Source organism: Anopheles stephensi, chromosome 3, assembly GCF_013141755.1.
Source record: "Anopheles stephensi strain Indian chromosome 3, UCI_ANSTEP_V1.0, whole genome shotgun sequence".
In the NCBI taxonomy this organism is placed as follows: domain Eukaryota; kingdom Metazoa; phylum Arthropoda; class Insecta; order Diptera; family Culicidae; genus Anopheles; species Anopheles stephensi.
Genome location: NC_050203.1, coordinates 54,108,825 through 54,135,746, shown reverse-complemented (window position 1 = coordinate 54,135,746; position 26,922 = coordinate 54,108,825). Strand labels below are relative to the sequence as shown.

At 44.3% G+C, this 26,922-nt stretch overlaps 3 protein-coding genes and 1 long non-coding RNA gene across 6 annotated transcripts in view; 2 read left to right on the top strand and 2 right to left on the bottom strand.

The window, feature by feature from the left end:
- The window catches only part of LOC118513357, a 63,413-nt gene extending 47,831 nt beyond the window's left edge, over positions 1-15,582 (bottom strand). The window contains exons 1-2 of the long non-coding RNA XR_004906452.1: positions 15,321-15,582; positions 14,869-14,960 (exon numbers count right to left, since the gene is read on the bottom strand). This is a non-coding gene — a long non-coding RNA (uncharacterized LOC118513357). The remainder of the gene's footprint in view (positions 1-14,868; positions 14,961-15,320) is intronic.
- The window catches only part of LOC118513315 (zinc finger protein ush), a 219,569-nt gene that overhangs the window by 59,801 nt on the left and 132,846 nt on the right, over positions 1-26,922 (top strand). The window contains exon 1 of one of the 2 annotated variants that reach the window (XM_036058914.1): positions 18,800-19,484. The exons of the other annotated variant lie outside the window; for it this stretch is intronic. Within the exon in view, the coding sequence (XP_035914807.1) occupies positions 19,433-19,484 (52 nt within the window). The 5' untranslated portion in view covers positions 18,800-19,432. Of the gene's footprint in view, positions 1-18,799; positions 19,485-26,922 lie in introns of those variants that run through there. 2 annotated transcript variants of the gene reach the window in all.
- On the top strand, positions 10,504-11,863 carry LOC118513353. Its single transcript, XM_036058985.1, has 2 exons — positions 10,504-11,492; positions 11,573-11,863. The coding sequence occupies exons 1-2, from the start codon at positions 11,237-11,239 to the stop codon at positions 11,683-11,685; spliced, it is 369 nt and encodes a 122-aa protein (XP_035914878.1). The 5' UTR covers positions 10,504-11,236; the 3' UTR covers positions 11,686-11,863.
- Positions 24,998-26,709, bottom strand: LOC118513352. Of its 2 annotated transcripts, none has more exons than XR_004906450.1 (2): positions 25,419-26,709; positions 24,998-25,328 (listed from the first exon to the last, which is right to left on the bottom strand). XR_004906450.1 is itself a non-coding variant. In XM_036058984.1 (2 exons), exons 1-2 carry the CDS (start codon positions 25,662-25,664, stop codon positions 25,216-25,218), a joined length of 369 nt encoding a protein of 122 aa, XP_035914877.1. In that variant the 5' UTR covers positions 25,665-26,709; the 3' UTR covers positions 24,998-25,215. The 2 variants fall into 2 exon arrangements, 1 of the variants encoding a protein (XP_035914877.1); XM_036058984.1 differs by having other exon boundaries at positions 25,409-26,709.

Here is a 26,922-nt window from a genome sequence, read left to right as displayed (position 1 = left end):
TTCATTCCTTTTCGTACCTCACCGGCCTCCTCACCCATAGATAAAGACGGTGTGCAATCGTCTCGTTCCCCGTTACGATGCACAAACTGCACACAAAAAACGTTCCTTTGCCAATCCGTTGCCGAATTTCCGTGCATCGCGTTCTTGTTGGAGGACGGATTTCGATTTTGGTTGGAAGCGGCGGAAGAACTCTCTGCGGTACAAACCGATAGCACGGCGCTCGAAACGATGTAAAAACTGCAACTGGAAACAAGCTGTAGCAAATTTATTGCAATTTGATATTATTATTACCACCGCAGTGCGCAGCGTGTTGGCCAGCGTTAAAAAGCCCAAACGCCGAGAGGTTTCTTATCTTTCGCGAGGCAAGAAGAGCTGGTGAATCCAAGGGGAGACTGAAGAACGATCGGTTGATCGAGGGCAGGACGCTGGCTTCTTTTCTTGGGCCAATGTCGAGCCATCATCGACACATTGGCGCCATAGGAAAGCGGAAAATACGAGAATCCCTCTTCTGGATCCTCGCTGGACTGTGTGGCCTGCATTTTCGTGCATTCGTCCTCTTATCAAACAGATTGGAGGCTACGAATTGCTGAAGAATTTCTCAACATGCTAAAGAGGCTATAATGTTAATCTGTAGCAGGCATTCAAAGCATAAACATCCACAAAACATGCGATGCTAAATGGAAGGTGTAAATTAAAGAATTATAATTATTGATTCTGAGGGTTGTAGTAGAAATTACTGCAACACCATAAAAACTCCACATAGATTCTACAAAAAGCGGATACTTCTCTAATTCCGCCCCAATGAGTCATTAACACAGATTTTCTGTTGAAGAAAACTTAGATTGAAAACGTCATAAACTAAGCGACAAATGATGCCACAAGTGTCTATTATCTGTTCAATCCGCTAAATTTTGGTTTGAGTAGGTCGTTTAAATTTCCTCTTCCATCCATCAATACCTGAGCTCTCCCGGGACCTTATACATTTGTTTTATTCGGCTCATTGCGTCATGCGCTTCCGACTGATGACTGTTTCTCCCACAAATACAATTCCTCAAAACCCTTCACCCCTGTTCATCATCTCCTGCATCATCAATGACGTCTTGGCACATTTCTTTCCGTCCCTATCAACTCTTGTCTTTTCACCGAGCGCCTCCAACTACCATCGTACTCGTCGTGTGCATGTGTCAGAGTGTCTGTGCACATCTCGCCCCGGTGCTTCTGCCGAACCCAACCGGACACCACTTTTTTACGTCTTATCGCACCAACTGCACTCTCCGGAGGTTAATCTGGAAAACTTTATCTCACCTCAACCGCTCAAGCCTTCCTGAGTCAAACCCGGGCAAAGGGACACTGCGTCGTCCAAGATTGAGCGGTGAAGGGACTCGTCGTTTGCAGGCGCCACAGAACGCCTCCGGACCAGGACCAGTTTTGATACTGTTGTCGCTGGAGCTTTCAGACAACTCCGCACACTTTCCTGGCTAAAGCGGCTTTTTGTTCGTCCGACCGTTCGTTTCGTCCCGCGACGTCTCGCAGATAACGTGTCGGGACAATAGCACTCAGCGCTATCACGTTATCCATATTAATATAAATGAGACAACGATTTGATAAATCGTACGATGAATTATTGTCGTTTCTTCGGTCTGTGGCGACCGTGACTGTGACTGCCGAAACGCGGGGAACATTTCAATACACATTCCAAACACATGAGTAAAGATTTTATGAGTAAACGCCTAAAATACAACATTAATTTGAGCATCAACGACTTATGGAGAGCTTACCAAATATCTCATGAACAGTAAATGAATTTTATTTGGGGAGCTGGGTTGCAATCGCAAGTTCGAAACTTTATGCACTCTATCATGGATGAATCAATCGCTGGCCTATTTTTGACCACAAAGATTAGTTGATTGTTCTAGACGTCTGCAGTGAATCACACGGAATCAATGTAGACAACGATTAAACGATTGTACACCAACCATCAAACCAAACACCACACTCATCCTGCAACTGATTAGAAGCGAGTGAAAGTGGGTGCTTGGGATTCCTGTCCCTTGTTCTGAGCCACTCCCATTACCCTGAACCAAGCAATTGAAACGAACTGCGATTTTGATCAACTGGAGGTTGTACGTCATTCTTCAGCTTGATAATCGTCTTTGAAGAGCTTATGTATGATTTCTTTACCAAGCGCCTTTTCAGTGATTAGACCCAAGAGTTCCCGATTTTTTCCCGATTGTTGCGGGTCCATAAAGTAACTACTCCCGATGGTGTTGGATGAGGTCCATTTCCACCTTCTTCAAACTTGTGTTCTTCCATGGCAGCTATCACAGCGTTATCACTTTCCGTCTTGAACAGTACGTGCCGAGAGAGAGATTGCAACAAGTGCACGTACTCCCATCGTCAAGCGCCGGCATGCGATGTTTGGTACGATGATGATGATGATGATGACGATCCGCTAGCCACATTTTATCGTATTTTACTTATGTTCGGGCATTGGATAAATGAAATTGCCTTGATGATTCTATTTTCGCACCCAAGCCGTCTTTTTCTGGGCATTTTATCAGAAAATGAGCTATAAATCATAGAATATAACTCTGACAGGGGAAGTTATGAGTCAAATTGATTTGATTTCCTTTCAAATTTGTCATCCAGACCAGCAGGAAGATTGGGCAAATAAAACTAGAAAAAACCCTCTGAACTCTTCTGTCCGTCGAAATGATTACGAAGTTAATTTGTCAAAAACAGATTCATACCACTTTCGCATTTTTTCAGTCCAAGTTGAATATCCCTCCCTCCGTTCTGTTTTCCCTTTGCGGAATGTTTCACAACCCTCAAACCGGCCAGGCTATCCTTTATCCCAACACCTTCCATCCCTAAGGGGTGTGCCATTACCGAAGCGAAAGCTAATTTGTCCATCAAACTCTAAGACAAACCGCATCGGGTGGCACGATAACCGCAAGAATCTCCCGGACACAAATTGCACACTCCGAACCGAGCCTGACACCGAACCACACGGACCGACCAGGATTCACCGAGGATGTTGAACATGAAGTTGGACAAAAAATGCATCCCCAGAAGTAGATAAAAGAAAACTGTGCAACGATTCAATGGGCGAAAGCGTCCCGAGTGCTACGAGCAAATTCTACGATTTCCTGCTGATTGATCGTTCGAGCAAAAAGAAAACCGAAACCCCGGAAAAAGAGTTTCCACTTTTTCCTGCCACCGATAAGGATAAAAGGAGGAAATCTCTAACGACCACACGGTGTCTGCGTGTGACGTGAGAAGAGGGGGAAAAACTTTCCGCCTGTTCCAATTAATCTGCAAATAAGCTTTCCACCTCGTCTGCTACAGTTGGCTTCTGTTTCTTCCCGGCCAGGACACCCTAGGATCGGTTTAAGGAAAGGTCAGTTCCATGGAAAGATTTCTGATTAAAGTTGGTGGAGCTGAGAGTTGGTGTGAGGGAAGAAAATCCAAAGTGACATTTTTTGTGTCTTTAAGACTTATTTGCATAACCTAGTCGCTCAAATTTCCTTACCTAAGTAAAGCAAGTCTTTTATTTTGCTTTTAAAAGATAATCAATTTCTGTCTGACACTTGTTCAGTATTTATAAAGACATTTGGAGTAGTTTTCCACCAACATTGCTCAAACGATAATGCTGAATAATGCTTAGGTTCTCCATATGAATATCAGCAACGAATGCTTCCAGCAGTTGTAGCTCTGGTGCCTCCCTACCTCTATTAGCTCAACTACTCACACACAAACACACTTTCAAACCTTTAATCTAAAAAGCATTCGTTTTAGAAACTTTTTTTACGATCGTTCACTCGATTACGCACCACCATTCGATCTTCGGTTGGGTAACAAGTGCGAGCGAAACAACCACAGGCTGCACTCTTTAGACAAGCATCTACACCAGATGGCCATGGCCGATAGTCACTCTACCAGTGTGCTGGGTGGTAATGCCTAGAAAGGGGAGGATTAACCCATTCCCCACTATCACAATCTCTGGCCACAAACACACACTACTAAGCCCAAGACCACAGCATACTTGCTGGAGGGAATACACCCAGACAAGGCTTTAAATTGAAAAAAAGTCCACGGACAAATGCGATAAACGAGTGCATATAATTTTGTTCTCTTACGTCGGTGCCTCCGGGAGTAAGATATATCGATGAAGTTCCTCTCCAACGGCGAGTGGAGCGAGCTCTGCTAAGCCCTCGGCTTCGTCCTCCACGATCACTATGTTCATCCCTCCCCGCGACCGTTTAGTGAGTTGCGATCGCGAGATTAGTATGCGGTGTCTTATCGGCATGAAAAATAACATCAATTAACATAAAACGCACACCGGCGCATGTGGGCACCGCAACACACCGAAAAGGAATCGGAAAGGAACCCTCGGAGCTATTCGCCTTGAGGGTTGCACTTTCAACGAACAAATTGGTTGACCTTGGTGAGTGTGTGTGTGAGAGAGTGCGTGAGTCAGACGTGGAGAGAGCAGAAACAAGGGCGCCTCGACTAAAAGAGTGGTCTGGAAACAAACTGCCCCGGCATCCCTTTGTATTTCCCCGCGGCTCTCGTCCAAATGCAATCGGGTATCGATAATTAATCAATTAACGTACGAAATCTACGCTTCCATCTTTCTTTGGGCGTTCCGCCATATCTTGCCCGATGAATTCTTGTCGGATGGATTCGATCCGAAAATCCGGTCACCCAGCCGGCGTGGGTCAGAACGGTGACCGGAACGAAGGCCTCGGGCGGAGTGGAATGTCTCTTAAAAGCTTTGCTTATCTTTCCCGCCAGTCGCCACGGGAGATGATGGTTTTGTTGGGAGGTATTTGGACTCTTTCTTTCGGAAAGATGTGATAGCAGATGGGATTTCAAGATGGACGGAAAGACGCACCAGACACGATAGAATTATGGCCAGAGAATTGGTGCTACGTTGTGCGATGATTATTTAGAGCAGTTTCTAGCTCACAACGTTCGATTGGAGAATCTGAGCGTTTGTTTGCAATGTTTTAAGGAAGACAATTCATGATCAATAACAGAAATTGTTCCAATGCATTAATCTCTATCTCTTAGCAAGTCAAAGTCTAAACATAGACTTCCTCATGCTCAATCGCATCACTGAATTGCGATGATAATTGAGCCAGTGAAGAAGGTGCAAAAATAAAACCATCGCCACTCAACCTGTTGTCTTCGACGACCTTTCTCAGTCCTGTTGCCAACCGGCATTGCTTTCTGGCGGTCCGGAACAAAGCAAAACAGATCCAAAATCATTGTTCCTCCACAAACATCCTTCCTCGCCACTTCATCCCCAAAAACAACCCAAGATAAGACGCCGAAGCAGTAGAACCATCAGACATCGTTCCCCCAACAAAAAGTCCCCGAAGGTGGGCACGTTCTCGCCGCGGAACGAAAAGAAATATAAATATGATAAATAAGTAGATATCAATAGCCGATAAGTGTTTGCGTTTTTTGGCGGGGTGGCCAGAAGCTTTCGGCTTAAGCTTTTCACATGCTTAATGGTCACGGATACACCTATCTGCTGGTGTCTTTTGTGTCTTACTCACACACAGACTTTGTCCCTTTATCGTTATAGTTTTATTTGATCTCCCACTCATTCGCTGCTTTTGTTTGAGCGTAATGCAAAAGCTGTACGAATACACCGTCCCGTGCGCTTTGCATTCTGACCGGAAGCAACGCCATCCACCGCAATTACAACGCCAGTCAGCCAAAGCAAGCAAAACCTTCCGATGCCGTCAAACGCAACCCGGAATTCCTGCCGTCGAGGGAGCATTGTTTCATAAATATGTAAATTAGACTCTCTCTCTCTCTCTCTCTCTCTCTCTTCCTTCTCCTCCACTGTCTCTATCAAACATCGTGCAAGGTAACAACAATAAGACCCCGCGTTAGACACAAAGCATCGGCGGCATCGTTAAAGGAGTCAAAATATCGGGCATAAGCAAAATTATGATTTGATAACATTGGATGGATCTATCTGTGGCGCGGATCTACGCGGCACGGCCGGGAGCCGACGCGTGTTTGTACGGTCGCCAATGCCAATGTGGTAGTTTTTATATTTTTATTTTCCACAAGTTGCGCCAACGCCAGATTCGGATCGGTATCCAGTCGTCTGGACAGGGGTGGATTGTGCTTCTCTGTTCGTTGGGTGGGTCCTCTTGGAACTCGTCTCGTCTGGATTTACTACTCGAAATTTTGCTTATCGTTCAAAGACTTCTCTAAAACCGATAGCTTCTTCTCTTCTCAGTGTCACAGTTCCCTGGGATCCCCGGGCAGCGAAACTTGGACGAGATAACAAACTTGAACCAGAAAAGCTATTCCCGACGAATCAAAGAGCGAAAAAATAAAACATTCCGCCTGGGCGAATGCCAACCGCCAGCTAACTTCGATACCTTGACATTTAATGTGTTTTTGTGTTGACTGTGGGACTGAAGCAATTGTGGTCAGAACTGTGCTTCTATTGAGAAGTGTTTTCAATCTTCCATTCGTGGGGCTTGTGTAAACTGAGGCTCAAACCGTAGTTGAGCCATCGATCGGACAGCACAAGACGTCAATCTATTTTTCCAAATCATCCATACTGCAGGAATCTTTGAGTGTTGGAATGACAGACTCTTATCAGTTGCCGTAGAACAAATGGAAAAGTCAATTAAAATTATGTTATCTTCCTATTAAATGAATGCATTTGAAAACAAAGATTGAGGTTTGCTTGGCTTCTGCTTGATGTTTTCAATAAGCCAATTCAAAAGAAAGGCCAAGTATGTTCGGTCACAAGAGAGAAGAGGTTGTAGTTGCAGTTCGCCACTTCAGAAATCGAGAACACATTTTATCTAGCGTTAGACAATACCTAAATTGACGAATGAACTTCAACCATCACACTTCGAAGGAATGTGAATAGCAGAGGAATGTAAATGAAACCAGGCTTGCCTTTTCATTCTATATTCTTCACCATTCTAATAAAACATCAATTAAAAGAACAGGACCGGAAACATATAGCCACGTCTTCAAGATGCGACGGGATGCTCTTACACGAGAGCAACAACTGATAGGGTAGATGTCAATGATCTCTGTACAATGCGTAATCGTAGACATGGTCTGATAGGGTTGTGCGTTCCCTCGTAGTAAACATCTCCTTCATCTCTCAATATGCTATACTTCGGACGCTGTAATCCCTTTTGTTTGACTCTTCTACCAACTCAGTAGCTACATAAGGATTTAAGTTGACATATTATATTGAAGTTCGTTAAGGTTTGCCTAACAATACAATGTTCTTGTAAAACATTCCTCACATATTTTCGAGAGCAGTTTTCTGAAGTAGAAACATCCCTTGAAATTCCCTTTCGATGTTAAATTCTTTCGTACCGATCATGCCTTATCAGTCAAGTTCAATGGTTCAGACATTCATGGACAGCTGAACGCCCCAAAAAGCGCATCGATCAGCTTCGTTTCTTATCGGGATGCAGATAGACACAGTTTCTGGTGGTCTCTATGGTCTACACTCCTCACTTAGTAGAATTTCCTTTCGTTCAAGACACATTTAAGACAACAAAAATATTAAAATGGTATTTTAATAAAAAATAATGGTTTACAAGCGAGCAGACTTTTAAAACACTCGATAATAATCGTTCGTTGATGTTTCGATCGTTTTTCCCTATTCGCATACACCAATCGTGAAAAAAGAAATTAGCTCCACTGAGTGAACTGGCGCGAACAGACTGTTTTCCACCAGCCACTCGATATCTCGTGCGTCGCTTATCGAACATTCAGATCGAAGCTGAAATTAACCAGACACACCACAACGCCCTATCGACATTTGACGTCGTTGATGCATTACTCTGGCCGATTGGAGAACCTCTTGTGACGAGCACTTGCAGCACGCCCAGTGAAGATCACGGCGCCATCACACCAGCCGAACAACACATGAAGATCGCTTCCGAGATCTCGTCCAACTGCTCGACCATCGCGTCGAAACTGCTCGAAACAATCCAACGCGTTCCAACGATCCGAGAGTCGTGATAAGATTTCGTCCACTTTTTCACGCAACAAAAAAGCATCCCCATCACTGTAACCTGCCACAGATCTTATCACTTTTTGCGACCGAAAACCTGATTCAAAGACACACCAACAAGACAATGGGAGTTGGGAAAGAAAAATTGAATATCGATTGAATCAGCATTCGAACATCGTGAGCTGCTGCTGCTCGCTCTAGCGCACAAGAAACCACGGAGCACGGACTCGTTTATTACTGGTTATTACAAATTCTGACAGGTCGGTCCCGTTCGTTGACTGATGATCGACCCGCGATTAGGAGATGAAAATAATAAAACTGAAAGACGAAACGAGCGCTCCGGATGCCATGGACGCTGGCCCCCGAATGGAACGGGGAACGTGTCAAAATTTGGACATTCCACGGAAGCCAACAGCTCGGATAAGATCTACATTCATACGTACAAACGCTTTCGGTTCGTTGTTTTTTCTCTCTTTATCTGGACGAATGTTTCCTCGTTCTGCGATGCGATTGGGCGACGAGTTTGTTTAATGTTATTTTGTTCCATCGTGTATCGGTTGCTCCATCGCTCGACTTGGGAAGTGGTCACTACAATCAAGATCCAATTTTTGTCCCCAATCAAACAAGTGTTAAAATATGTTCGACTTGAGTCGTCCGCAATGTAGCGCAAACGAAGGCGTACACAGTGGAGTCGGAGTCGGAATCAGAGACAGCCTGAACACCAGTGACTAAACCAACTATTTATCAACGGGAGGCGTTTGATATGGTTTGGTAAAATCTTGCTGGGAAGCACGTCTGCCAGTCGTCGCTATCCATTTCATCGTTTCTGTGTTATTAGTCAACAAACTAATCGCGCCAGCACAATCATCCCCTTGTGGGCAGCACACGTCTCTACATGCCATGTATGGAGATGTGTTATTTTTTTCTCTGACTGTTTGTATTTTATCACTCGAGCTTTCACGTTATCTGGGGGCAGACTTCTAGTGAGAACAATGTGTGAGACACCCCAGCTCAGTACAGCAAATGAGTCAGAAGCGAATTCATTCGAAAACATCCCATACACCATGAAATGCATCCACTGAAAGCAGTTTTCAGGAATAGATAGAGTGCTAATGATATTCATTTCATAATTTACTTCGATATCTTTCAATTAAAGTTGGTAAGACGGCAACGGCACCGGTCTTCATACGGCAGGATCGAAGTTCAAATCCTATTCGGACCTTTCGCCCGTAGTGAGGACTGACGATCCAACTACGTCGTATAATTAAGTCTAGTAATTCAGAAATGGTAGGCATGACCCATGAGGTCGTTATGCCAAAAGAGGAGAAGATCTTTTAATTAGTCTTTCAAAGATCGGCGCTTAGAGTCTCTTATCCTTTCTCCTTATATACTGGTTAGCTCTGTTAGGTCTCAACTACAGGCGATTCATACAGGCACTCAAAGACTTGCAGTATTTTCTTCCCATCATTTCAATTATTGAAGCTAGTTGAAACCATACTTTAAGCAAAACGCAATCCAGAAGCATCAATTGTGTAGCGCATATTAAAACAAACGAAGCCAACGCGAAACATGCACTTACAATACCACAACGTCTCCACCAGTATGCATCAGTTGAACCCTACACCTCACTGAACGTCAACACAACTCAAAACAAGACCACCACAGCACTCATCACCACCTCGCGACAATAAACATAAAAAACGTATTCAAACACCCTTAGCTTGCACATCTACCAACCCTGTGTTATGAAACATTAGACCGTTTCGTCCACCGGAGCTTGAAAACACGTAAAACAACCGCTTCATTCGTCTCACTTGCCGTACTAAACGAAGCACCGGTTTGACAACTTCTAGCACCAGCCCTATGCCTCACCGTCTTCCGAGCACATATGCACTTTCCTGCTTCACTCGGCTCGGCTTTCTGGCCTATTCAGCACTTTTCACACGTCTCGGAGTTGGAACGACCTTGTCGCCGCTTTGTCAGTGTCAGCTCTGGAAACTGACTCTCACCTCTCTCTCTCTCTCTCTGAATTCATCGGAAGTTCATTCTCGATCTCGATCTCCGGAGATCATCTCTAGCTCGGGAACGAAGATCGCTTGCGTCACTAGTACAGAGATTGATCTTGACTTGTACAAATGATTAACCCGTTCCTAGGACGTTCTTTCCCAGCTCCCACACCCAACAGTGACAGTGGTTGATTCCGTTGAAGGTTCGTGTTTTGTTGTTGCTCCTGGTGGTGTCCAAACAGTCTGTTGATTCAATCTCACTTTCAACTCGGAAAGATCATCATCTGCACCACCGGCGATCCTTCTTTCTGGCGATATTTGTCTGCCTTTGTTCGGTCGATTCGCACCGGGGTTTGTTCTACCGTCCAGCGTTTGACCATCCAGTGTTTGTCTGTATGTATGTCTGTCTGACACGGACACAGTTGTTGTGTGTACTTATCTTGATCGAGCAGAAGATCGAGCCGACCGTTTAGAAAAAAGGGGAGCGCGAGTAAATGGATGGTGACTGGCTCGACGGTGTGGACTCGCGCGATCGTTATCACAGCAATAGAGAATTAAGTTTCGGTTGGTGTTCGATGTTTTAAGGCTCCACCAACAAAAGGGTAGCTGTGTTGTGGCGAAAAACTCTTTAACATGTTTATCGATCGTGACTGATCGTTGAGATCTGTTTTACGAACCGAACGATGAAGCGACTTGAAATGAAGCAGATAATCTTGATGGGTCTTGCCGCTGACGGTGAAGTTTATCCTTTTCCAGTTAGATAATTAATATTCAACAATACCGATTCCTTCTAGAACTCTTTCATGACAGTCACTCATGTACCAACGGATGAATTCAACACAAAAGTTGTTACGATAATTAAGATGTCCCTTAATGACACAATTCAAACGTTTGAGTTTCGAAAGTTTGAACAGAACACAGGACTCAACCTCACTCCATTTTATCAGACGCATGCGGTAGGCCAATCCGTTGCTGACCATTTCGTAAAATTCACTCACTTTAAATTGTGCACCATAAATAATTAACATAAGTTTGCCTTATCGCGCCTCTTCCATCAACCTCCGAACCGAGGCCACGGTCTGCAGCGTCCAGATCGATCCGTGATGATCGCGCCAAAATCGTGTCCCATGAAGGCTCATGGGTTCCGGGGTAACCAGAATAAATGAGAACAAGTAAGACGCCTGCAAAAACGGAAAGGTAGACACTGATGGAAAGATACAGGGAGCCCGGAGGACACCGACGAAGTCCAACCAAATCGAACGGGCGACCGAGCAGCGCGAAAGCCCATGCCGTCCAAAGTGACATCATCCGTCACCGTATGGCCAGAGTGTTCGACAGCGTGGAAGGAACGGCACGAACATGGCCGGAATGGCTCGATCGACGGCAGGAACGAAGGCAACAATCGCGTCTGGACGATCTTGGACTCGGTTTCGATGGATCGGCGCGATTTCAGGTGAATTTCGGTTCGACCGGTTCCGTTTTTTGTGAGTTTTGTTTCTCGATCGAGGTGTTTTCTAATTATGATAACAATCGGTTACCGTAGCGGACGAATGCACCTTGAACGCGTCGTCGTCCATTTCGGTGGTGGCCATCGTATTTTTGTCGAATGAGGGTAATCTGCACAGGAAAGGAGAAGGAGCCGTTTCGTGGAAGTAATGTCAGACGGCGAAGAGGACACATCATTGTCCAAGACGCATATCTGTGTAAGTGGAACTAAACGATCGATCTGAGACGAAACGAGACGTGCTCAGAAATGTTTGAAGTTGGTTTTGATTTGAACCGTACTTCAGAACTCGTCAACCCGTAATCCAGTAGCTTCAAATAAAGGAGCATAATTAACAACGCATCCAACATTATCACTCCAATGCTCAACAAAGCAACCAGTATTCTCGGTGCAAATGATTCTAAATTGAAGAGTTGTCTAAAAACCTTGGAAGATAATTCGAACCTAAGTTAGCCTTACTCATATGTAAGCATCATCCAGCTAGAAACCTCTTTAACACAATTGATTCATTGAAACCAACCTGATGAGCTGGATTAATAGTCGTCCAAACCAGTAGCCACAAGGTAGCACTAATCAAGCCTAATCTATGCTGATCTTCCATAATCAAATCGCTGGAAGAAGCTGAGTTTCCCTCTATGAACCTCTCATCAATCCTAGAGCTTCGGCGTCTTCATGTGCTCGATAATCCATTCATCTTGCATCTTCGGTGGATGGCGATCGTAAAGTAAATTAAACCGACACACGATCTTGGATCACTGATCTAGACGCCAGATGTTAAAGTTGGCTCGCAGTTTGATTGCGGGACATCACTTCTCCTTCCTAACGGCCAAGGGCTCTCGGAAGCTCACCCATAATGAGTCAAAAGGCTCCGACGAGGCATGAAAAGCGACTCCAAAGCGGACGACCAGAAAGCTTCGAAAGGAGCCATGGCGAATGATTTAGCTTCAGTCGAGGAAGCAACAAATGACAGCACGACGCCATTTAATAACGAACTAATTCTCGACCGTCCACTCCCTTTTCCTCCTCGGTCCGATGAATGCGGATCAGTTTCCACTTCATCGATCTTTTCTCACAGCCCCTGTCAGTCTCTCAGAAGCGGTAGCCGGTGGGTTTAATTCTCTGCTGACAAGACGGCAGCTCTCGTTGGGTTATTAAATCAACACTCGTTCCAGGCTAAGCATGGGCGGCGAGAAGCGGCCCTCCAAGTCAAGCTCTGATCGAAACAGAGACGGGCCTTCATTGGACTGTAGCAAATGGTTGACCGAGCCTCAGAGTGGAGGCTTGACTTTATAATTCAAATTCGTGAACATGCTTCTTCTCGACAGGTTCAGTGAGGTCTCTTTCGACAAGCGTTTAAGAAAACATTTATTCGTCACATTCAACAAAGAACTCGGAGAATGTTGTCTAATGTTATTATTAGTGCACAATTTACATTTTCATTGAGTCTGCTGGCTCTTACAGGCCTTTTGCCCAAAACGCGTTGCCCTGAGGCGTCCTCTCCTCGTTATGCCTTTTTCCGAGACGCGAAATGGTCTCTCATTAATTCACCATCTCGGCCCGTCCTCTTCGACGCTTCCGTTCGCTTGCATTTTAATGCCCGGCAGCACTCCGGTGTGATCAAATTATTGACACTGTCATCGAAGAGGTGTTAGGCGGTTATTTACGAGCACCTTCAACAATGTATCTGTATATGCTCAAAGCGATCCCGCCACAACCGGGAGGATTCCTTTAGAACGGTATCGAATTTCGCATGGCGGATGATACAGAAGCGAAAAGCGAAACGACCGATGGAACAAGCCGGTTTAGATGAGTTTTTATGTTTGCTCTTTCGCTTCAAGATCGAATTGTGGCATGCGAAGAACCTTAGCCAGCACGGTTTGTTCTTCCAAAATGAGACATATTTGTGTGTTGCAACGACTTTCAACACTGGCTGGAAGGAACACATCCAATGATTCCCGCTGAGCTACTGCTGTACCGAAAGCAAATGAACAAGGATACAACGTCTAACGAATAACTTTACTGGCTTATCACTGACGAGTTTTACCGCAGCGGTTGGTCGCTCGTTGAGGACTATCAAATTTTTACCATACAATCGTCCGACCGCCCTTGGCTCCCTGTGGAGATGGCGGCCATAATCACACACAAAACATCATATCGTCCATGGTTTATGCCGCACAGTAGCGCACTAAGCACTGACGATCGTAGAATCACAACGATTCCCAAACAAAATAAAGCACAACAAAACATCCTTCATGCGAACCATCACAAACCAGGCCCGCACATACTGATAATCATACTTTCTCTTCTTTTTTCTCCCCGTCCCGGTCTTTATCTTTCCCTCCGGCCGGCTGTGGCAGTGTTGGGGCTTTCATAAATTACACCTGATATTATTGCAGGTTGGCCGTTTTAACGAGTGACCGACGGCGAAACGAAGCCCACACTGGATGACGGTGGGCAGAGCAGGGAGAGAGCGAGGCCGGCAATTAATTGCTGCGCAATCGCCATAACTAACACCCCGAGCTGGCGCGGAGTTCGGTAGCGTGGAGTCGCGCTCCGGGAGGTAAGACTGGGCGAGAACGAACCAAGAAAGCGACCACAGCCGACTCCACCACTGCCAAAGGAACGCGTGCGTTAATTAGAACGTGTTTGTGAACCGTTTCGGTTCGACTGGGTTTGCCTGGGACCTCGGAGGAAGTACACTTTGATTTGCATACTCGCCCCGGTAGCGTTCCACCTACCCGTTGCCGGTATTACTTCGTCCATCAATGTTGAAGTCAACCGGAGGCAACCAAACGGCAACTAATTGCAGCGACAACTTCATTAGCCCGCGGGCAACCACGATGCCAGAGACTGAGATTGGTGCTTCCCGATCGATCTCGGGCGATCATCGGTGAGATCGGAGTTGGTCCAGACGCTGATGCCACCCACAGCTTTTGAACGGAGGGCGAGTCAGATCCCCTGCGTTCAAATGTGAAGTTGAGAATATTAATGTAAGTCGTCCATTGCTTCTGTCACGCTCATCGATTGATGGGAATGCAACTAGGACGAGTAGTGTGCTGCTATCAATCATTTCTTTGACAGACGAATATTGGTTCGAACTGTAAGGAAATTTAGTGGCTGTCTTTCATTGAGATTTTTTGTCTTCAAAAGATAAAATGGAGGTCCTAGATAAATATAAATTCCTAGGATATGGCAAGGATAGACAATACGGCTTTAAACCCTCATAATTAAAAATAAATAAATAAATAAAAAATGGCAAGGATAGTTTATAAACATGCTTCGACTAAGGTATTGTTGAAGATATATAATAAATGAAGTATTACATAAGTACTTACTTTTGTGAATATGTTGACTCTTTGCTTTATTGATGCTCCCTTGTCTCTTGCAATGATTTGGGTTTTTTTAACCAGGCCTTTGATCTGAAGCCCTGATAAATATAACAGTGCATAAATTGTTTATTTAAATCACTGATGCCAATAGCAGAAATTTCCGAACCCAGTCTTATTTCCTTTTTATTTCAGCTATTTAGCAATTTTCGTGTCCCATATTGTTTTAAAAGTTTTTTTTTGTGTGGATGGTGCAAACGTTTTGAAGACTCAATAATGCTTTCCTTTTAAACCACATTCTGATTCGTTTGATTTTTTTACAAATGCGTTACTTGTATAATTTTACTGACAGCGTGTTCAGTAGCGTACAGCATAGACACGAAAGCAACACATAAACAAAACACACAAACACACACACACACACGCAATGTAGACACGCACACATACGTGTCCTTACGCACCGTCTTTTCAGTTGTAAACATTGACAAGCGTCCACCAGCGACTCTCGAAACGAAAGTGTGGCCGACGTTCCAACCAGCAGCAACGTTCACAATCAACTAACACGGCGTGTCGCGTCCACTGAGAGAGGCAACATTGTTCGGGTGCAGTTTTCGAGTATCGTCAGCCAGTTCGCCGGCTGTTTGCTGCTCACTGGAGCTGTCTCTCTTGTCCATCCACCCGGATGACGAAGCTTTTCCAAAGTTCCAGCTCGGCTTCCAGCGGTGCTTCGGTTGGCACGAGCGCCAGCATAGCATACATTAAACGCACCGGAATCGGTCCCCCAGCGACCCTCGTCAAGAGCATGATCGCAACATAAACTTCCCCTCAATCAGACGTGTTGCCACGAGCGCGGTTATTCCGTGGTGGGAAGTGTACGACATCGCATTGAATGAATCGAGGAGCGAGATAGTTACACTGCTGTCTGCGCATCGACCAATGGGGCTGGCTGGCAGCGAATGGGGAAGAATATGATGTAACAAGTAACGAAATTGTGGACGAAGAATGTGGGGTGAACATTGGCTGGCGTTCGGAGCAACGGTAAGAGGAGATTAGATTCAATTGTATGCTGATGTTAGAAAAGATTCAAAAAATGATAACTTTTATTGTGTTTTTATTATTTTTGAATAGCGCTTGCTGATATAATTTTCTATGTAAATGCCTATCCCTATATGCCTTTGATTCGTTTATTTAATTTAGAAGCATGTCGATTCGAATAGCGAAAAATGAAGGGTTCATAATAATAATTCATTTCGCCGTTATAATTTCTAATCTTATATCAAAATTTGAAGCAAGATTTCTCCAATTTTGCTTCCAACGAGTAAGAGAGATTATTTACTACAGCTATTACTCCCACGGTTGTTGTACTGGACACTAATTTGAACTCTGACTGTCATGGCGAAGAGGTTATCAACCACTGTAATCAACTCTTCGAACTTGGCCTACGAATACCAAGCCACTTCTATGATAACTCTACCGCAGTCTACCGTGGGAAGCTTACTGCCAATATCCTTTGTACGAAGCTTGTCTTTTGCTCCTTGGCTTCCACCATATTCCAGCAATATTCCATATTGCTCAGAAACTTTGTGTCGATATCATACGCACGGAGAGCATCGACACTTACTCACTGCTTCAGCAACACGACCTATATGCTATAGTAAACCTCTGAACTACATGTGCAGAACACCTTTTGAGGTCTTCGCACTGTTTAAGTTAAACACCTTACTTAAAGCATTTAAAGATTGGCTGAAATAAAATGAGTTGGTTTCGAGATAGAAGTGATATCGATGACGATCTGTTCACGGTAAAACCGGATATCCACTACTATCCGGACCGTCTCCTGGTAAACTATCAAACATTATGTGCATAAAAAAGGACATAAATGGCAATTGGAGACCTTTTGAGGATATGCAAGCAAATAATAATTTTGCAAAAAGTTGTGTGCAGCGGTAGGCCAATTTCACAACAGACTCAATAAAACAAAGAACACATCAGCCAACGTTGAGTTCTCCCTGGTCGGTCAGCATACCTGCAACTTACAGAGTTCCTTGTTAGCAGGGATTGTTCCCAATCGAATCGAATCACTGACTCTACTCTCCGAGATCAACCTGCGCTTTTGGACGAAAAAGGGCTCATGCTAGGAGGACGGTCATTACTAGGAGGCTACTTTGTCGTAGAGGACTTTGTCCTTTGCCCTCTGAACCGTTTTTTACAATGTTTCTTGTCTTTATTGTCGTGTGAGTCCTATGCAAACCTTACTGAACGTTGTATTTCTGAATAACATCCAGCCTGTCAGTCCTTGTTAGCGCCTAACATTCACTTGTTAGTGTTAGCTACAAGCTATCTTCAAGACTATTCAAAAGTGCCTTGTGGTTCCTTGAAACTTTTAAAAAAATTATTATTATAAATAACTAAAAAAAAAAATCAAAATGCGACGTAAAAACAAATTTAAAAAAATTAATTTAATTTTCACTTATTTTATTCCAGATGAATGAAAAAAGATTTTAAATTTTAAATAAATCTATATTTAGCTTCATCGGAACTGCAAAATCATTTTTCCTAACGCATAAAATCTAAACCCATGATACATTACAATCGAGCGGTGAGCGACCAGGTGACTCCATCGCTGGTGATAATAGTGTGCTTGCAAGAAGCAGTGACGGTAAGGTGATTTTGATGAGAGTTTTTTTTTATTTTAAATTATAATTTCATCAATACAATTTTTTATCTGGTGTGATTGCCTTTGAATGCTACATTTCTAATACCTTGTGGGTGCTATTATTTTAATTGATAAAAACTTTACAATCATAGCAATACGGCCAGGCCGTTCTTTATGAATAAAAAAAAAAACTTTACAATCATAAACCATAACCACAGCTACTGCATAATAACACCACAAAACATCGCCACAGTTTGTAATTAAAGCATAATTATCAATTAAATACCACCAAAAACTCAACGAGAAATTGAATCTAATCTCCTCTTACCGTTGCTCCAAACGCCAGCCAATGTTCACCACACATTCTTCGTCCACAATTTCGTTACTTGTTACGTTATATTCTTCCCCATTCGCTGCAGGCTAGCCCCATTGGTCGATGCGCAGACAGCAGTATAACTATCTCGCTCCTCGATTCATTCAATGCGATGTCGTACACTTCCCACCACGGAATAACCGCGCTCGTGGCAACACGTCTGATTGAGGGGAAGTTTATGTTGCGATCATGCTCTTGACGAGGGTCGCTGGGGGACCGATTCCGGTGCGTTTAATGTATGCTATGCTGGCGCTCGTGCCAACCGAAGCACCGCTGGAAGCCGAGCTGGAACTTTGGAAAAGCTTCGTCATCCGGGTGGATGGACAAGAGAGACAGCTCCAGTGAGTAGCAAACAGCCGGCGAACTGGCTGACGATACTCGAAAACTGCACCCGAACAATGTTGCCTCTCTCAGTGGACGCGACACGGCGTGTTAGTTGATTGTGAACGTTGCTGCTGGTTGGAACGTCGGCCACGCTTTCGTTTCGAGGGTCGCTGCTGGACGCTTGTCAATGTTGACATCGTTGTAAGGCCACCGTTCGTGCGTATGTGGCAAACCAGTGCGTGTACGTGTGTGTGTGTGCGTATTTGGTGTCTTTCGGTCTTCAAGGTTCGTTGTTGGTCACGCGCCAAGCGACTCAGTGTGGTTGCGCTATCACAATTGTTTGTGTACAATTAAAAATGGGTATAATTAATTAGAACCTCACAAAATGGATCTCGGGTTCAATCAACAGTTTAGTAATGGGAGGTTGTCTGATGCGATCAGGTGTACTTGTGAATTAAGGCCATCAATAAATTGTTGAATCGTGCTGTGTAGTGTACTGATCAACCCATCATTATAAATGAATAGTAAATATGTTTGTGAAAAAATATTTAGCAAACGATATCCTGTTTAAGTTCCCGTGCACTGTGGATATCATGTGAATTAATGCGATAACTTAAACCTAAGCAATTGAAATAAAGTTAGTTGAACTACAACGGGGTAATTCCATCACCGTGAATTTCTCAAGCTGTTTCTCGCAATGGGTAGAAACCCTCAAAGCCTCACCGTAGCTACTGATCCCGAAGTATCGCTCGATCATTGCCACATCCGAATGTAGATAAATACTCAAGTACGTGTCTACTACTACGCTCTCCACCAAGTGTTTTACACGTGTGTCAGCAAATGTTATTGTAACGTGGTTGTGCAAGCAGAAAAGTGTGTATTTGTGGATGGTGATCGTGCGCAATAGCACGGCTTCCTACTGTGCGGTGTTATCGCCTGCATCCGGAGCCATATCGTGTCGGTATGATAGCGCCTAGTGATCCTCGCTTTTCACTCGCGAGCGTTTAGTGTGTGTCTTAGAGTGTGTGTATGTGTGTGAGTGTGGTGCAAGTTGATAGTTTTTTGGTGCTCACAAGGGTGTTTGTGTGTGTCTGGTGTGTTTGTGTGACGTGATTGTATATGTTTCACGTGCACCTTCCTGCCTTGTCGGTGCGTGAGTGCGTGCGTGCCAGTGACACTGTTTTCTCCGAACCGCAACCAAGGTCTCACCGACTCCATCAATGATAATGTCACGTAGGAAGCAGTCCAACCCAAAGCCACTTCTTCAGAAAAGTAAGTAACGATCGTGCCGGGGGCTAGATTTGTGATATCAAACGCTTCACTATCACACTGCTCGCGCTGCCGTCGCATCGCAAATCCGTATGCAGCCGGTTGCAGATGATGAAGAACACAATTTACCCCAAGGGAGTGGCCGCGATAAGGACCACAGCCACGTTGCGTGCCATTTGTTTTGAGGAAAAGTGTCGATCAGTCACTGAAAGCCGTCGGTATTTTGAAACTGCAATCGGTGTTTGTTTCGTACAGTTCGTGTGTGTGTTTTTTTTTTGTGGCAGAGAAAAAGAAATTTCTGGTCCAAGGGAAGCGAAGACAAATCTTGAGACTAAATCCTTATTTTAATCTATCAAAAATATAATTAACGGGAGATGCCATGGAAGAAAAAAATAATATAAAAAAACGGGATGGAGAAAAACAACTAAACCCACAACTAAATACGGTGCAAACCAAAAACACTCGAATGTTTTTCGGTGCAGCAATCACATCCCGCTGATACTGTTATCCCGCGAGAGCTCCAGATAGAGTGGGGCGGCCGGCGCGACTTGGATTGTTCACCGATTGTGCGCTGGTAGTGATCGCGATGAACCGCACCGCAAGCCTGGGGTGGGAAAACACAATGGGGAAGAAGAAAAGGTCATCCGCTTCTTTTTCAGTGACCTGCGATTGCATTGCGACCTCCTCATCTCGATGGCTGTCTATCAGGCGGGCCTGATAGGATGACCGATAAGCTGGGAACCATCTAGAACCGATCGTACCATCCGTCTTCCTTGCCCGGCCGAAACCGATCGAAATCAAACCACGCCGCCCCACCGTACGCCGGGAAGCCACACCGTAGACATTCGAACCGGATCAGGCTCGAAAACCGGTGATGAGCTGGCTTTTGCGTCAAGTGCGATTAAATGTTCCACGGTCCGTGATCGCCCCAAAATGTCCAGATTCCAATATTTTGTGAGTGGAAGTGTTTTGCTCGTTGCTGCGTGGCATTCGTGGCAACAGGTCCAAACGATCGCAGCACATCTTCGTTCTTCGGTGCTCATTAAATGCCGCTTGCCGGTCATTCGTAATCAGTGCGGAGGAAGATAGCAGCAGGAACTGTACTATCGCACGTCAATTTTTAATTCTAGAACAGACGGGACACCGTTCAAAGCACACACACAAAAAAGGAAATAGCAGTTTTCAATGGGTGAGAATTTTTTCTAGAAACATGTGGACGTTTTTTGGCAAAGGTTTTTTTGTGTTTTGGTAAGAAATAATTTGCTTCTGATTGTAATTGACAAAGTGTCGAGAATGTTTCAAATTGCACAAAAACGGTTTGTTGGTGTAGTCGGAAGCGGGGGGACATGATCATACAACGACCTTGAAGGTCGCTGTGAAAATGGTAATTGAAAATGAGGCAGTTTTTGTTAGTTCTGCGTTTTTTTAACTGTCTTTCCTAAGGTCTTGATGAAGAAGATTGATTGTGATTCATTAAAGTTAATTTGGAAAGGGTATATTTTTTGTTTAAAAATAATGTTGGCTGAAAATATATACGAAAGTGCACGTAGAAACTATTTTTAGTAGTTCGTAGTTTCTAGGAGTTAAAAAAAGAATGATTGATTCAATGAGTTTGGTGTCTTACTATTAATCGTAACTTCGCCGTTTGTATTTTGTGGAAAGTTCAGCATACGCTCTAAGATTTAATGTTGCACATTTTCCGGGTTGGATTTTCTATTTATATAACCCAAAAATTATTAAATTATATTTGTGATAATCGCTCTGTTTAGACAAGTCAAAACAATTTTCTACAATCGTTTAAAAGAAAGTCTTTAATGAATATACGAAGGTTTGATAACATCGATAAATAGAGCTACTATTCTCTTAAAAAATTAAAAGGATTCAATTTTTTACTGCCCTAGCTCTCTCCTCTCCCTTGGCATTAGAACCTAGAAAAGTTTCGGTCTGCCATTTCTGTGACTCGTTTTGACCCTTAGCTGGATAGTCAGACTTCTTTAACATGACAGCTGATATTTTGAAATTACTGCAACAATAAGTTATTCGTTTTGTAATCCAATGCTATTTTTGGTTTTCAAACTTTCTAATAAGTTGTTTCGTTTTAAATAAGCAAAATTGTCGTCGAAGTACAATGAATTTGATAGTACAGTGCTTTTTAGGAGTTCATTAAAACTATTAATCGAACTGCTGGTGGAACTGATTACTAGTATTGAACTAATTTGACTCATGTCCGCATGTCCTAGCTCAGTTGTTGGAGTGTGCTTTTAATTACGTTAACACCCTCATTACCAAGAGTCTAAACAAATTGTCTTTTCTTTGAGAAACAACAAGCGGGAAATTAAAAAATCTCTTCAAATTTCAACTTAAAGCAGTAAAAAATCAAAGTTCGTCTAATAAACAATAATGAAACTATTTATTGTCTCGAAACCTTTGATAATATTCTCTACATAAAAAATGTGATAATCTTGGTAAAATTGTTGGATTCCCATAGGCGATACTCCAATATAAAATCCAGGTCTCAAATAATCTTAAATGTAAACGTTCGATCAATAGAAAGTTGTGATCGACAGTAAATATTGAGAGACTTACACTGTTGAAATAATAAAAAAAACATCCCAAAAGTGTTGTACTTTGGTACCTTTCTTGAAACCCCTGGCTCTATGTGACAAACTTCAATTGATTAAATCAGGTTTAAAAAAGAAAAAAAGCTTAGTAAAATATAATATTTTAAAACAAAGATTAAATTTTAAATTAATTTTAATTACTCAATCAAATTTCTTGTACCTAACAAAGACAATAATCTACACAAGAATGATTGATAGCAGCACACTACTCGTCCTAGTTGCATTCCCATCAATCGAGGAGCGTGACAGAAGCAATGGACGACTTACATTAATATTCTCAACTTCACATCTGAACGCCCGGGCGTTGAATAGCCCTCCATTCAAAAGCTGTGGGTGGCATCAGCGTCTGGACCAACTCCGATCTCACCGATGATCGCCCGAGATCGATCGGGAAGCACCAATCGCAGTCTCTGGCATCGTGGTTGCCCGCGGGCTAATGAAGTTGTCGCTGCAATTAGTTGCCGTTTGGTTGCCTCCGGTTGACTTCAACATTGATGGACGAAGTAATACCGGCAACGGGTAGGTGGAACGCTACCGGGGCGAGTATGCAAATCAAAGTGTACTTCCTCCGAGGTCCCAGGCAAACCCAGTCGAACCGAAACGGTTCACAAACACGTTCTAATTAACGCACGCGTTCCTTTGGCAGTGGTGGAGTCGGCTGTGGTCGCTTTCTTGGTTCGTTCTCGCCCAGTCTTACCTCCCGGAGCGCGACTCCACGCTACCGAACTCCGCGCCAGCTCGGGGTGTTAGTTATGGCGATTGCGCAGCAATTAATTGCCGGCCTCGCTCTCTCCCTGCTCTGCCCACCGTCATCCAGTGTGGGCTTCGTTTCGCCGTCGGTCACTCGTTAAAACGGCCAACCTGCAATAATATCAGGTGTAATTTATGAAAGCCCCTCCACTGCCACACCCGGCCGGAGGGAAAGATAAAGACCGGGACGGGGAGAAAAAAGAAGAGAAAGTATGATTATCAGTATGTGCGGGCCTGGTTTGTGATGGTTTGCATGAAGGATGTTTTGTTGTGCTTTATTTTGTTTGGGAATCGTTGTGATTCTACGATCGTCAGTGCTTAGTGCGCTACTGTGCGGCATAAACCATGGACGATATGATGTTTTGTGTGTGATTATGGCCGCCATCTCCACAGGGAGCCAAGGGCGGTCGGACGATTGTATGGTAAAAATTTGATAGTCCTCAACGAGCGACCAACCGCTGCGGTAAAACTCGTCAGTGATAAGCCAGTAAAGTTATTCGTTAGACGTTGTATCCTTGTTCATTTGCTTTCGGTACAGCAGTAGCTCAGCGGGAATCATTGGATGTGTTCCTTCCAGCCAGTGTTGAAAGTCGTTGCAACACACAAATATGTCTCATTTTGGAAGAACAAACCATTCTTGTTATGGTTCCTCGCATGCCACAATTCGATCGTGAAGCGAAAGAGCAAACATAAAAACTCATCTAAACCGGCTTGTTCCATCGGTCGTTTCGCTTTTCGCTTCTGTATCATTCGCCATGCGAAATTCGATACCGTTTTAAAGGAATCCTCCCGGTTGTGGCGGGATCGCTTTGAGCATATACAGATACATTGTTGAAGCTGCTCGTAAATAACCGCCTAACACCTCGTCGATGACAGTGTCAATAATTTGATCACACCGGAGTGCTGCCGGGCATTAAAATGCAAGCGAACGGAAGCGTCGAAGAGGACGGGCCGAGATGGTGAATTAATGAGAGACCATTTCGCGTCTCGGAAAAAGGCATAACGAGGAGAGGACGCCTCGGGGCGACGCGTTTTGGGCAAAATGCCTGTAAGAGACAGCAGACTCAATGAAAATGTAAATTGTGCACTAATAATAACATTAGACAACATTCTCCGAGTTCTTTGTTGAATGTGACGAATAAATGTTTTCTTAAACGCTTGTCGAAAGAGACCTCACTGAACCTGTCGAGAAGAAGCATGTTCACGAATTTGAATTATAAAGTCAAGCCTCCACTCTGAGGCTCGGTCAACCATTTGCTACAGTCCAATGAAGGCCCGTCTCTGTTTCGATCAGAGCTTGACTTGGAGGGCCGCTTCTCGCCGCCCATGCTTAGCCTGGAACGAGTGTTGATTTAATAACCCAACGAGAGCTGCCGTCTTGTCAGCAGAGAATTAAACCCACCGGCTACCGCTTCTGAGAGACTGACAGGGGCTGTGAGAAAAGATCGATGAAGTGGAAACTGATCCGCATTCATCGGACCGAGGAGGAAAAGGGAGTGGACGGTCGAGAATTAGTTCGTTATTAAATGGCGTCGTGCTGTCATTTGTTGCTCCCTCGACTGGAGCTAAATCATTCGCCATGGCTCCTTTCGGCGCTTTCTGGCCGTCCGCTTTGGATTCGCTTTTCGTGCCTCGTCGGAGCCTTTGACTCATTATGGGTGAGCTTCCGAGAGCCCTTGGCCGTTAGGAAGGAGAAGTGATGTCCCGCAATCAAACTGCGAGCCAACTTTAACATCTGGCGTCTAGATCAGTGATCCAAGATCGTGTGTCGGTTTAATTTACTTTACGATCGCCATCCACCGAAGATGGAAGATGAATGGATTATCGAGCACATGAAGACGCCGAAGCTCTAGGATTTATGGGAGGTTCATAGAGGGAAACTCAGCTTCTTCCAGCGATTTGATTATGGAAGATCAGTATAGATTGGGCTTGATGAGTGCTACCTTGTGGCTACTGGTTAGGACGACTATTAATAAAGCTCATCAGGTTGGTTTCAATGAAGCAATTATGTTAAAGAGGTTTCTAGCTGGATGATGCTCACATATGAGTAACGCTAACTTAGGTTCGTTTTATCTTGCGAGATCTTTAGACCTCATTGCAATTTAGAATCATTTGCACCGAGAATACTGGTTGCTTTGTTGAGCATTGGAGTGATAGAGTGGGTTGATATAATGCGTTGTGAATTATGTTCCTTTATTTGAAGCTACTGGATTCCGGGTTGACGAGTTCTGAAGTACGGTTCAAATCATGACCAACTTCAAAAAAATTCTGAGCACGTCTCGTTTCGTCTCAGATCGATCGTTCAGTTCCACTTACACAGATATGCGTCTTGGACAATGCTGTGTCCTCTTCGCCGTCTGACATTACTTCCACGAAACGGCTCCTTCTCCTTTCCTGTGCAGATTACCCTCATTCGACAAAAATACGATGGCCACCACCGAAATGGACGACGACGCGTTCAAGGTGCATTCGTCCGCTACGGTAACCGATTGTTATCATAATTAGAAAACACCTCGATCGAGAAACAAAACTCACAAAAAACGGAACCGGTCGAACCGAAATTCACCTGAAATCGCGCCGATCCATCGAAACCGAGTCCAAGATCGTCCAGACGCGATTGTTGCCTTCGTTCCTGCCGTCGATCGAGCCATTCCGGCCATGTTCGTGCCGTTCCTTCCACGCTGTCGAACACTCTGGCCATACGGTGACGGATGATGTCACTTTGGACGGCATGGGCTTTCGCGCTGCTCGGTCGCCCGTTCGATTTGGTTGGACTTCGTCGGTGTCCTCCGGGCTCCCTGTATCTTTCCATCAGTGTCTACCTTTCCGTTTTTGCAGGCGTCTTACTTGTTCTCATTTATTCTGGTTACCCCGGAACCCATGAGTCTTCATGGGACACGATTTTGGCGCGATCATCACGGATCGATGTGGACGCTGCAGACCGTGGCCTCGGTTCGGAGGTTGATGGAAGAGGCGCGATAAGGCAAACTTATGTTAATTATTTATGGTGCACAATTTAAAGTGAGTGAATTTTACGAAATGGTCAGCAACGGATTGGCCTACCGCATGCGTCTGATAAAATGGAGTGAGGTTGAGTCCTGTATTCTGTTCAAACTTTCGAAACCCAAACGTTTGAATTGTGTCATTAAGGGACATCTTAATTATCGTAACAACTTTTGTGTTGAATACATCTATTGGTACATGAGTGACTGTCATAAAAGAGTTCTAGAAGGAATCGATATTGTTGAAAATTAATTATCTAACTGGAAAAGGATTGCCTTCACCGTCAACGGCAAGACCCATCAAGATTATCTGCTTCATTTCAAGTCGCTTGATCGTCCGGTTCGTAAAACAAATATCAACGATCAGTCACGATCGATAAACATGTTAAAGAGTTTTTCGCCACAACACAGCTACCCTTTCGTTGGTGGAGCCCTAAAACATCGAACACCAACCGAAACTTAATTCTCTATTGCTGTGATAACGATCGCGCGAGTCCACACCGTCGAGCCAGTCACCATCCATTTACTCGCGCCTCTTTTTTCTAAACGGTCGGTTCGATCTTCCGCTCGATCAAGATAAGTACACACAACAACTGTGTCCGTGTCAGACAGACAGACATACAGACAAACACTGGATGGTCAAACACTGGACGGTAGAACAAACCCCGGTGCGAATCGACCGAACAAAGGCAGACAAATATCGCCAGAAAGAAGGATCGCCGGTGGTGCAGATGATGATCTTTCCGAGTTGAAAGTGAGATTGAATCAACAGACTGTTTGGACACCACCAGGAGCAACAACAAAACACGAACCTTCAACGGAATCAACCACTGTCACTGTTGGGTGTGGGAGCTGGGAAAGAACGTCCTAGGAACGGGTTAATCATTTGTACAAGTCAAGATCAATCTCTGTACTAGTGACGCAAGCGATCTTCGTTCCCGAGCTAGAGATGATCTCCGGAGATCGAGATCGAGAATGAACTTCCGATGAATTCAGAGAGAGAGATAGGTGAGAGTCAGTTTCCAGAGCTGACACTGACAAAGCGGCGACAAGGTCGTTCCAACTCGT